Source organism: Melopsittacus undulatus, chromosome 1 (genome assembly GCF_012275295.1).
Source record: "Melopsittacus undulatus isolate bMelUnd1 chromosome 1, bMelUnd1.mat.Z, whole genome shotgun sequence".
In the NCBI taxonomy this organism is placed as follows: Eukaryota; Metazoa; Chordata; class Aves; order Psittaciformes; family Psittaculidae; genus Melopsittacus; species Melopsittacus undulatus.
Genome location: NC_047527.1, coordinates 146,713,666 through 146,726,272, shown reverse-complemented (window position 1 = coordinate 146,726,272; position 12,607 = coordinate 146,713,666). Strand labels below are relative to the sequence as shown.

At 42.9% G+C, this 12,607-nt stretch overlaps 1 protein-coding gene across 1 annotated transcript in view; it reads left to right on the top strand.

Annotated features, from left to right (window-relative positions):
- Positions 1 to 667: 667 nt before the first annotated feature.
- Positions 668 to 12,607, top strand: part of TPK1 (thiamin pyrophosphokinase 1) — a 284,733-nt gene continuing 272,793 nt past the window's right edge. Inside the window, exon 1 of the mRNA XM_031047165.2 lies at positions 668 to 933. Coding sequence (XP_030903025.1) covers positions 891 to 933 — 43 coding nt within the window. The 5' untranslated portion in view covers positions 668 to 890. The remainder of the gene's footprint in view (positions 934 to 12,607) is intronic.

The window sequence follows — 12,607 nt, the reverse complement described above, 5'->3', positions numbered from 1 at the left end:
CTGTGAAGCGCCGCGGGGGGACCGGAGCCGCGGCCTCTGCTGCCCTCTGCTGTGGGGCCGGGCCGGGGAGCAGCCTGCGGTGGCGGTGCGGTGAGCTCCGCGCACTGCGGCGTGGGGAACCGCGCTGGGTCCGCTTGTTTCGGGTTCAATGGACTGAGAGCGATCAACCACTTTTGTACTGAGCGAGCCGTTGGTCACCGGCTGTCAAAGCAGAACACTTCCAGTCCCGACAGTGACTCGCAGGTGTTTTTATTGATGGTGCCCACCGCTCCGCCCTAAGTAACCCCTGCGCGCTCTAAATGTTCAATAAACTCAGCGCGGCCGCTCTTTTAGAAGGGGAGAAAGCAAGGGCACCGCCGTCCTCCTCGCGTTGTACCTGCTCTTCGTGCCCCTCTAAACGCAGCCGTAGCGAGCAGGCGTTGCTCCGGTGCCGGAACCGTCCCCGAGGGGCGGAGGGAACCGCAGCCCAGGGCGCAGAGGTGAAGCCGGCACCGCGGACAGCAGGCCAAAGCCTCACCTCACACGGCCCTCAGTGCCGGCATGCCCGTAACCCACCCGTTGCCCTCCAGCACAGGCCCCAGCGGCAGCCTCCAATCACCCGCTGTGCCTGCCCTCCCTCCCTCCGCTGAATCCATCGCAGAGCAACGGATGGCGACGGCGATCGATTCTCTCGTCCTGCCTTTCACCTCCACACCCCCTCTTCCCGCTGGGTCGGAGGCATTTCCCCGGGCGCGTGGCTGCAGGTGCCCGCCGGGAGGAGCAGTTCCTTAGGGAAGGAGGGACGGGATCACCGCTAATCCCTGCCCGCCTGTCTCTGTGTGTGTGTCCCTCATCTCCCCCGTTCCCGACGCGCTGGCTCAGGGCTCTCCCCCTCGGCGAGCTGGGCGGACATGGAGCGCGCTCTGGCGCCGCTGGACTGCCTGCTGCCCGCCGGTACAGTACCTCACACCGCCGCCCGCCGCCGTGAGGGGACGGGGGAGGAACGGGAGGGCGGAGTGAGGCGGCGCTGGGCACCCGGTGACGCCGCCGAGATGCAGACGCCCTCCCCTGCCGCCTGTGCGTGCTGGGCTTGGAGCGCTCCGGTATAGGCGGGGTAACGTTGTGCCTGCGCAGCCGCTGGCTCTCCGTAAGGGGCCGCCCTCCGGGCCGAGCCCGAGCCGGTTTGTGTTTCATTTCCCGATCTGTGATCATTTAACCCCCTCTTGCTTCAAACTGGTACTGGAAATTTCACCCCCTTTGGGTTTAATTGGTAGTTCTAGTAAGCTCGACATAGGTCTCTTGTGTTGTCAGTGGAGCGTATCCTTTGGCAAGGAGCCCTCGGTGCTTGATGTGCTTTTGGCCTCCAAGCTTCTGCCCTGCCCGCAGAGGCTCCTGCCTGAGCGCTCCTCTCTGCTTGCTTCTTCAGTGCTGCAAGGCTCAGTGTTAGAGCTTGTTTTGGGGTTTTCTGGGGGTTTTCCGAAGCTGTTCTCGAGTAGTCTGTTTCTGTGTTTGACTCTGGAGACCTGAGAAGTAAGCGTTACTAATACATAGCATCAGCCTTGTCTCTGAAAATAGAGCACCTGTAATAAGTCCAGACTCATCTGTTGCAAGGTCCTGCACCTGAGTCGGGGCAGTCTAAAGCACAGCTACAGCCTTGGTGGAGAGTGGATTGAATGAGAGCAGCCCTGGAGAGGAGAACTTGAGGATGTTGGTTGAGGAGAAGCTCAACATTGAGCCAACTTCACTGTGTGCTTGAGCCCAGAATACCCACCCATTACCCGTGTGCTGGGCTGCATCAAAAGGAGCATGAGCAGCAGGTCGAGGGAGGGGATTTTTCCCCTCTGCTCTCTTGAGACCCATATTGCAGCTGTGGGGCAACAACACAAGACATGGAGCTGCTGGAGCAACTCCAGAGGAGGCCACAGAGATGCTGTGAGGGCTGGAGCAGCTCTGCTCTGGAGCCAGGCTGAGAGAGCTGGGCTGGTTCAGCCTGGAGAAGAGAAGGCTCCTTAAAGGAAGACCTTAGAGCAGCTCCAGTGCTTAAGTTAGGGGGCTGACAAGAAATCTGGAGAGGGACCTTTTTACAAGGGCATATACTGACACAGCAAGGGGGAATGGCTTTAAACTGACAGAGGGAAGATTGAGATAACTATTAGGAAAAACACTGTTAATATGTCATGAGGCACTGGCACAGGGGAAGTTCTGGCTGCTCCGTCCCTGGCAGTGTTCAAGACTAGGTTGGATGGGCCTTGGAGCAACCTGCTCTAGTGGAAGGTATCCCTGCCTGTGGCAGGGGATTGGAACTGGATGAGCTTTAAGGTCCCTTCCAACCCAAACCATTCTATGATTTTTGTAGGTTGTACACTGTTTGGAATAGGTACCTCTTATTCCCTATGTTGTTGCAGTATCTAATTCAGTATGGCCTGATTTGCTATTCACTTATACCATTATAAACAGTAAAGGTTTCTATCTTTTTATAATATGACTTTAAAGCTGCGTAAAAAAAAAAAAATTTGGCATAGTAGCTTAATTCTAACTTGCACTGCTCTTTTCTGCTCTGTTCTGTCACTGCAACTTAAGCTGCTATGGTGAGGTCTGTGTTGTTATTTATTCACTAGCAAGATCTGGAGGAAGGGAAGAGTTATAAGAGAATGTATGCTTTTAACAGTTCAATATCTTTTTACAGCCAGCAGTCTAAGAACATGTTTAAACTCTTTCCTGTATATGAATATTTCTTAATTGCATTTTACTCTATTTTTTTTAAATTTTTTCAGGATATGTTCAGAACTAGTAATAGGTAAAGCTGTATTCACATTATACCTGCCAGGAATGTATATTTGACTCTCTGTGTGTATTTTGAGGTGTGTCATTGCTTTGGGTAGAAAGAAGGGATGAGCATGGAGGTGGGATAATCATAGGTGAGGTTTGATTTATTGCAGCGTGATGTGCTCTTGTATGAAATGAGGATTAATTACTTATTAAATATATACTAAGGTGAGAAAAAAAAATGTACCTTAAAGAGTTTATCCCTGGGTAAGAGCCAGTATCACTACTTATATTCTAAGCCATTTGCTTTTGATAGGTGTTTGTATTATGCTAGGGTTACTGCACATCCTGTTTCCACCAGTTTTCTGTTTGGGTCCGTGTCGTGTCTGTTTCGTCCCCATCCCGTCCCCCCGTGTTTTTTCACAGTTTTCAGATGACTCGCAGCCTTCTCAGACCAGAGGCTTCAGCTGAGTGTCAGGATGCCTGCTTCATCTGAAAAAATGGCTGCGTTGACTCGGTTACACAGGATATTGTGGCTATGAAATGCCAAGTGGTAGTGCGTCAGGATCCTTGTTGTCATTATAGACATTCATTACCAGCATTTCCGATTGGTTTAGCCTGCTCAAAGTCTGGAAGGCTGAGCAGATTTATTTGGCAATTTCATAGTTTAAAATCTGGTATCCTACTTGGGGAACTCAGGAACATGGTTTTCAGAGTTGAGTGGGTGAAATGAGGCTCCCAAATTCTTCATGAGGAATCAGCAGTTCCTTCTTTTGTTTGCTTCAGTGGGATATGTATGTAAGTGTCCAAATAATACAAAGCTAATTTGTATAGAACATGATGCTCCTTAGAGGCTTGATGTGAGTTGTCAAAATAAACCCTTGTGAGGACATTGGAGTACTATGGGCCTTGTCCCCTTGCCTTCAGTAACATAAACATATGTAAGCAATGTATATTTCTGGATGCTTTCTAAAGCATCTCCACCATATGTGCAAACACAGTGGCACCTTATGGTGAGGAGAATAGGAAACATTTGTCAGCTATGTTTAGAGTAGTTACTTTATATTTCTTTTTGAAGGTGTTCAGAAATGGTGCTGATATTTAAATGGAAAAGAATAAAACATAGGTTTGGAACCTAATATTAGGTACCTGAATTGTAATTTCAGGTCCACGTGCGTTTTGGTAATTTTAGTCAGTGTAGTTAGGGTGAGTTCTTACTTAGATTGCACATTTCCCTGTATTGCACCTGATTGAAGTACAAGCAGTAGATATTTGAGAACTGCTGCGCGAACTAATGTGCTCAGGGACGTTGAATGTTATTCAGTCAAACAGCTGGAGCATAGTTGAAAATCACTGTGCTACAGTCAGAACACTGTGCTGTGGGCTTCAGAACTGTGTTGATTTGCCTAATGTGGTTTAGAATGGGTAACAAGGTAGAAGTTGAAGTAGGGTGAAGCTCTAAATATGAGTATTTCATACTGAAACAAGTATTCATATTTTCTCATGAAATGAAACTTTAAAAGTCTCTCAGGGGTTCACCATGAAGTCTCTATGCTGCTGTGAAAGGGTCAGGCAGAAGCTTCACCGGGTGAAGATCTGACACAGATGTTGTAGAAGGCTTGTAATGATGTCACACTATGGGCCTGTGAATCATGACAAGAGTATCTTAGTTTCTTCTGGAGTATCCTGCTATAGGCTAGACATTAACCTCCTGCTGTTTATACCCTTTTCTTGCACTATCATTGCCTCCTGCTGCTTGTCCCAGACTGTGCTGCAGGCATTTCTGCAGAGATGCAAATGTTTCTAATTTATTATTTTAATACCCTGAACTTTAGGAGCTGAGTGTGCTATGCTTGTGATGCTTGTGTCTGATTAACAGTGTAAGTTCTGTAGCATACTCTAATAAAGTTGCCCTGGAATACCACTCGAGACTTTCAGAAGGGCAGAGTGCTGGCTTACTAAGCTGTGTTTTCTCACAGCAATGTTTTACATTGTGTGCTGTAACATGGCCTGGATTCTCACTTATCTCCAGATGTGTTTAATAATTCTTTGCCTTGCACAGTCCTTAAAGTACAGCTCATGATTGGTTTTATCAAGTGAAGTGATGCAGAAGGAGGACATCTTCCTCATTTTATTATCCAACAGCTCTCAATATGAGTGTTATGTCTTGTCTTGTTGAGGTGGTGGGACTACAAAGAGCCAGAAAATCTGGTTCTGCTCTCTTCTGTGCCTCGCAGAGGGTTTGTTGGAGCTGAGCTTCCTATGACTGACAGGGAGCCTGTGCTACCTGTGAGAGTTCATTCTGCCAGTCACTATTCCTCTCTGCCCGAGTCCTGTGACCAAATGCACTCAACTGTACTGCATCAAGAGCTAATGATTAAGACTCAGTCTGCTGAGAAGAGGGTGTGTAGCTTCATCTCACTGAAGCAAGGTCATCTGTATGTCGTGTGAGACAATGACACAACAAATAGGACAAAGGACTTTATAATTATGTGGAAAGATATAGCTGTTCCTTTGTGCAAGGGGACTATAAAATTCTGCATTGAATTTAAAGTGATGAGAACAAGAGGAAGTAACAATGTTGTGAATGGTCTGCCATCATTCTGCAGGCTTGATTGTCTCTTGCTTTACTAGATGTCTTTTGCTGGCAGTGTTACTGACTGTAAGCAGGTTATCTCAGAGAGGATTATATCGCCATATTCCTTTTTAAATGCTCGGGGCTTGAAGTTCTTCCTCAATGTTCCCTTTCTTCTAACACTAAGTATTGAAAATTGTTTGTAAAATAGTGACATGTTTGCAACTCACTGAATGACCTCTAGCCTGGTAGAAATGCCCCTTCACTAGAGCTCTGTGGTCTCTGTGATGCATTTTCTTATTGTCTAATACCCAAAATTCTGTGGTAAAATCAGGACAGTCATAGGGTTAGGAAATGAACTTTGTGGCCTCTGTAGCTGTTAAGTATTAAAGGTGTATGGAAATGAGTGCAGTCCCAGACTACTGGATAGCTCTGTAATTTTACAGGTTTTGTGCCATTGCTGTTGTGTCAGACCAGTTAAGTTTTTGGGTGAATTAAAAAGCTCAAAAGCTGTGATTGAGTTCACCAATGTTGAAAATGGGTAGCAGTAGTTCTTAAGACTACTTCAGGAGTTTCTCAATTAAGTTAGCAAGGACTTCCATATGGCTATCACGCTGATTTTGTCTTTGAAATCAAAATGCATTTAAAATGCATTATGTGAACGTGGCTGACCTGCTCCTGCTCTTCATTTCAAATAAGTAGTAACACCAGTCATTTAGTTGAGTTACCTGGGATGCCTTAGCTTGTTTTTGAAGTAGCTGTAAATATTCAGTCTTGGACTCTGCTTGCTAATCTCTGTGCTAGGTCAACAACTGTTCCATGAGCATTATTGTATAGATTACTTACAGGTGCACATATGAGCAAGTATTACAGGTGGCAGTTAGCAGACGTAATCATTATTAACCTCACCTATTTTTGTTAGATCTTTGCATTTACACCCCAAAAGCTTTTGGAGTTCTTTATGTTGTGAGGTGTTTTTTACTACTTTATGGACATGTGTTATTTGAAATGGTGCACCAGTTTGAGCTAATAGGAAATGAAAATGTGTTTACTTATTTTTGTATGCACTCACAGAGCCCCCTTTTGAAATAAGTTGACATCGAAGCCAGTTGCTGTTTGTGTGAATGGTGGATTCTTGTCTTGTGCACTGTCAGTGCACTGATAGTTGCTTATCTTGCTGTCACTAGTAAGACATAACTGACTCTCTGCATGGGAATATAATGATGGAGGGGACTTAAGTGATCTTAAAAAATGAACAAACACCCCCAAACCCGAAGAAAAAACCAAACAATTGCACACATGTCTCCCCCAAGAGTATAAGAGCAATAATGATGTCACTGGGGCTTCTGAGACAAAAACTTCCATTTGTTATTGCTTGCACAGATAGTACAGTGCTCTTGTAAATTCTTGTTGGAATGTCTTGTTATTTTCTCTCAGTTGAGGCTTCTAAGAGCATCTTGCTCACACTGAATATACAGAGTTGTATGAGGAGTCGCTTAGGTGTAGCAGGTTGAGCCTTGAAGGTAGGAGGTACATTACCTGGCTGCCTGCAGCCTCTGTTTGTCTTGCTTGTGTTTTCTTCCTGTGATTTAACATCAGATAAGGAAGTGGGAAATATGCTTATTCCAGATACCGAAATTTTCATGTTGCTTGTATCCAATTAAATGTATGCAGGACAGCTGGAAACTGTTTATACTTGTTAAAGAGCAAAATATTAATCTTAGAAGTATAAGAAGTGAAGGAAAATAGTGGACTTTCAGGTGTTAGTTTTATTTTCTTCATTTCATTTACATGTCTGCGCTTAGCTCTTCAGATATTTTAGCAGTTTCACAACAGCTTTAACATGATGTTATATCACAGATCTCTGTGTATACTTATATATGAAAACTAGTCTTACTTTCTGAAAGTGGAAAGCTGAAAAGACTTAGTTTTTTTCCACTTTGTAGAGCTCATCCAACTCTGATGTATGAAGAAATTGAATAAGAAGCAAAGAAACCAAGCACTTCATTTACGCAGGAGAAAATGTAATGCGAAGAGGTTTAAGGTTTTTCAAAGTCCAAAGTAACAAATCCCAGGCACACTTGTGGATTTGCTTTAGATTTGAACATTCTGAGACATTAATCAAAGCTCGATCTATGTGGAAAATAGTGGTATCAAGAGTAAAAGCTAAAATCAAAGTCTCAAAAAGGAAAAAAAAAAACCCACCCCAAACTAAAAATAACACCAAGCAAACAAACCACCTGGAAAAAGGAAAAAGTAAAAGGGCTTGCAGATTTCCCTTCATAAGTCAGTTCTCTGCTTCTAGTGAGTTTAGGTTTGGATGTATCCTAATGGATTAGGACCTTAAAGAAGAGTGTTGTTAACTAGTGCTTTGTCCAAGGAAATTACTAGCTAGAAATTTAAAGGATTTATTTCTGTGTGCCATAATGACAATAGTCTATGCTGGTCTCAGTGTGCTGGTGTTGAAAAATGTGGATAAAAGGAGATGAGGGGGAACACACCCCAAACCGAAAAACAATCCACAACCAACCAACCAGTGCAACAAGCCAGTAGCAGAGCTTGCCAGTGCAAAATATAGTAAATCAGTAGGAGAGACCTCTGATGTATGCACCTGGTTTTTGCTATGTTAAAGAACATTTCCCATCCCTTCAGAGAGAGGGGAATGTGCAGTGTGTCCTGCAAGATTAACTAATCTAATCTATTGCCAAATAATATCAGAATTGAAAAGCACAGCCAGTTGTCTTTTCCACCCAAGTGACTATACCTGATCACAGCAAAGGATAACTGGTTTGTAAGCTTTTTTGGCTTGCATCTGTCTGTAATTTATAGCTGTGCTGGGTTACATATAAGTAATTTATGGAAACAAGTTCTCCTTCCCATCCAACTCTGACCTTAAACATGAGGAATATGATTAACAGTGTTTGTGTAGTCTTGCCTTTGCATAATTAAAAAGAGAATTGAGAATTTGAAGGTGCTGCAGGAACATTCAGTTACATTTTACACACAGAGTACACACTGTAGCTCTTGGATTGCTTTTAAATTAAAGCCCTTGCTGTACATCCAATTGCAGTTGAAGCTGCTGGAAGGCTTTTCCTGTCATTTCCTAGCTTTGAATTCTATTTTGAATGGCAGTCGAATTTTGTCAGTGCTGGTGCTGATTCTTTGTAGCTCATGTTGATGGATTGTCTGCCAGCCTTTCTTTCTGGCAGGACAGAAGCTGGAGGATGCAAGTGTTTATCAGGCCAATAGAAATAAATGGGAAGCCAGCCAGTGAATTCAGTAGGAGCAGAACCTGTCCCCTCACAGTTAATTTATTTTGTAGTTGTGACTGCTGGTGTGGGTTCTGCTTTGTTTTAGGTCTTTTCTTTTCTTTAGCGCCTCTTTTCCCATCTATGCTTTCCTCATAATTATCCAGTCAACATTGTTCATGGACAACACAGCAATAAGAGTGGCATTCTGGGATACTTATACATAGAGTTTTGACCAAATTGTTGAGTAGCTTTAGTGGCAAAAGCTGTTTGTGTGTCTGACACAAAGAAGTTAGTTTTGCAGCAAAAGGAAAATACATTGATGCTACAAAGTATGGGGGCCTCAAGATTTCATAATCTAGAAAAGCTTTGACTTCTCTGACGGTGTCCTTAAGGGTGCCTGTGGACCTGTTTGGAGGCACAGCAGAGGCTGTTGGGAGAGGCACAATGCTGCCTATTTCTTTTTTTTTCCCCTTCTTCCCACAAATATAATTCACAATTATGTAAGCTATGAAGGCATATATGAAAGACGAGTACTCTTCTGCTTACATAGCAGAAGGGCACTAGTATTTCAGTGAAATCTTGTATGTATGTGTGGGATTTATTTACTTTTATACTTAACAGCTGATTTGACTGTGACAAGCAAAGCATTGAGGAGGAACAGCAACAGCAGTTCTGGAAACAGATCCTTTATTTGAGAGTATGCTGCACTTCCACACTGAGGGTTTTCTGGCAGCGATGACATGGGTGGAGTGCATTGTAACATGGACGTGCTTTGCGCATCTCCTTTCACTGCAGTAGGCTGTTTTTCCTGCTGATGGAGTGTGAAGTTTGTGTGCAATTATCAGTCAGTGTCTGCCTTCCCCAGGGAGGACGGGGAGTGATGAGAGCTGGGTTGTGGCCTTGCAGTACCACTCAGTGGAGATGGCCATATGGTGTGGGAGAGGGGGTGCTTAGAAGGGATGTCACAACAGATGTTTTGTTGCATACTTGTTGCCAGAAGCTTTAAGTGTCAGCTAGCTCCAGTAAGGTAGTGTCAGAGCTGTCCTAGGGGTGCAGTTAAGGAGGAATGCTGTTTAGATAACACATAGTGTAGTTTATTATTTGCATTGGTATTGCAGTAGCTATGTTTTAGCAGGCAGACAAAGGCATAACAAGACCCAGAGTTTGGACACAGGAGCCAGACAAATTCATACTGGAATTAGGTACAGGTTTTTTAACATGTGTAAGAATAACCAGCCATTTGAACACTGTGCCTAGAGAAAGTTGGATTCTTCATTAGTGTAAAGCAGTTCCAAGTCATACTTAACTTGAAACAAGAATTAATTTCAGGCTGTCCTTTGTACAAGAGGCTAAATTAGATTGTCACTGTGATCTGTTCTGGCCTCTGAATCTGTAAATCAAAAACATTTAGCCTATCACATGAGATACTACTTTTCCTTACCATTCAAGTAGACAGGACAGATTGTGGGAAAAGAAAGGAATTGGTATATCCAGGGTACTGCAGTGTGGAGTGTCAAGTGGATGGTCTTATGTCGCAAAGGAGGTCTTTGAGAATGGGTAACTGATTTCAGACCTCTTGCAATGTGGTTCAGAAGTTCAGAGGACTCTGCTTCCTCATGTTTTGTTTTATGCTTTTAAAATAAAGTAAAACAAACCAAACAAACCCTGTAGTGCTTGGTTGTGGCTCCTAGGCAGCAAGAACTTAGTACAGTAAGAATATACTGCACAGTGTGCTGAATTTAGTGCTGGTTACTATGTGCTATCAAAAGCTTTAAAATTATTTCCATGGTTTCTATCCTTATTTATCAATAAATATTATAATGGTGAATCCCACAAGGAAGAAAAGGCTTAAATTTAGACAGCAGAGTGAATAGTTATGCTGAACTTACACAACATTATACCCAACTATTCTGTTTCTTACCCAGATTTATATTTGCTGAATACATTTGCTGAAATAAATAGCTAGTTTCCTTTGAGAACAGAGTTGGAACTGAATAAATGTAAGGCATCAGAGTACTAACAAAGGGACTGAGGTCTAAAATAATGCAGTTGTACAGCCCAAATAATGTAAATTAGAACAGCAGAGAGGAAATCTAAATTTAGGAATGCAGAGGAAGAGCTAGTGATGTTTTGTGAGAGTTTATATATTTTGTAGTCTGATTCTTTGTTGTTTAATCTTCTCTTTTCTTCTCTGCTCCCAATGGGAAATACATATGGAAAATACACATCTTGTGATGGAATCAGTAGGTAAAAAGAATTTTGTTACTTTTCTCGAGTGGAGGAGCCTATCAAAAGAGGAGCATTTAGGAAAGAAAGCCTGCTGTTCCATTCAGTGGAAGATCCTTTGCAGCTGACATTCTATCTGTACAAAAGAATTATCCCATTCATAGCTTCCCCAAGAGCATATGTAACAGATCTTGGAAATAGGCACTGGTTCTGTTGCAGCTGATTAAGAAATGAATTTCAACTACAGCAAAGAAGGCTCAAGTTAGATATTAGGGGGAAAAAAAGTATAGGTAGCAGGAGAAGACACTGGAATACATTTTTTGAGAAGATGATGTAGTCCCTGTGATTTCATTACCCTTTCCTTGGTTGGGGTAGATGAAGAGGAATTATGTAGAGACCTGATTCTACTTGGGGGCAGAGGAAAGGACTAGATGTACAAAACCTAGACGTACAAAAGCATAGGAGATTGTGATGTGCATATATATATATATGCAAATATATATATCATATATGTGGAAGCGATGAAGAACAGGCCATTTCTGCAGACTTACTCAGGTAATTACGCTAGATTCAATTGGGCTGTTCAAACAAGCAGGCCTTAGTCTTGTGGTTTGAAGTTTACATTCTATAAATTACCGATGCTTTCTTTTGCAGTAATGATACTTACCCAAACATGAATTTTAGCAAAATCATTTGAAGTACACAAGTATGGGAACAGGGGTGTGAGGAATGAAGGTCCATAAACTCTGAAATAAGGGGTGAAAACTGTGTGTAGCAATTGCTGTGAACTTGCCAGACAGAGGAACCTGTCTCTGTGATCTGATTTAATCAGTTTCCATACTGCTGCTAATTGTCATTTGAGTTTCTAAAGGCTTCAAAGAGATTACCTGGAAAAAAAATCTGGACACTTACAAGTCTTCTTATTCCGTTATTTTTTACAGGTGATCTTTTGTATTAATAAGTGTCTCGCAGAGACTGTTACAGGAGTTTCTAGAATCTGCTTTTTCCTGATGTCCAAAAGGGAATTTAGATTTTCTAGAAGCTTCTTTTCAGAAAATAGCTTCTATCTCTCTCCCCCTGTCCCCTCAACTTGGAATATGTGTTTCTGAGAGCAAAAGTCAGCAAGAGAATGCATCTACAAAGAGTTTCTCTATTGTTTATCCTATATTATACTGACAGAATTAATTAGTTTAATTGTTGTGCATGTCACTATAGCAACAAAGCCTGTTGCTAGTGTAATTTATACAGTCATTATTATTTCCAGTGAGAAAGTATGCATCAAATTACATGATACCTGGTGATTTGAGGTACATCAGTTATGGAATCTGTGTGCAACTGCTGCATTGGCAGATGGCTGAGGTCAGTATCCACTCTCTGATCAGCTTTACAAATCCAAATTGGTGGCAGCATTGTCAAAACCTGTCAGCACTTCAAGGGTGGTGTGCAGCAGACCAGTGGCTCCACAACACATCTTGACACACAAGCTGGGGCTTGGAAACAAGTGGAATTCTTGCGATATACCTGTGGGTAGTTTCTAACTTGGTTGGGGGGGGAGTGTTAGTTGCTTTATATTTGAAGCTTGAGCTACTAACCTAGAAGACTGTAGCACTCAGGAAAAAGGTGTGCCACTGAGATGTTTTCCTTAATATATTGCATTCAGAAGCAGCTGTGCTTGTATTATTTTGATGGTCCTGAATATGCATGTCCAATTCCAGTGCTTGGTAGTTAATAACTGTTTCCTAGATATAAAATGCATCAGGATGGTAAGGAAGCAGAGGAGGAGGCTGGGGAAGAGTATTTTCTGGACTGC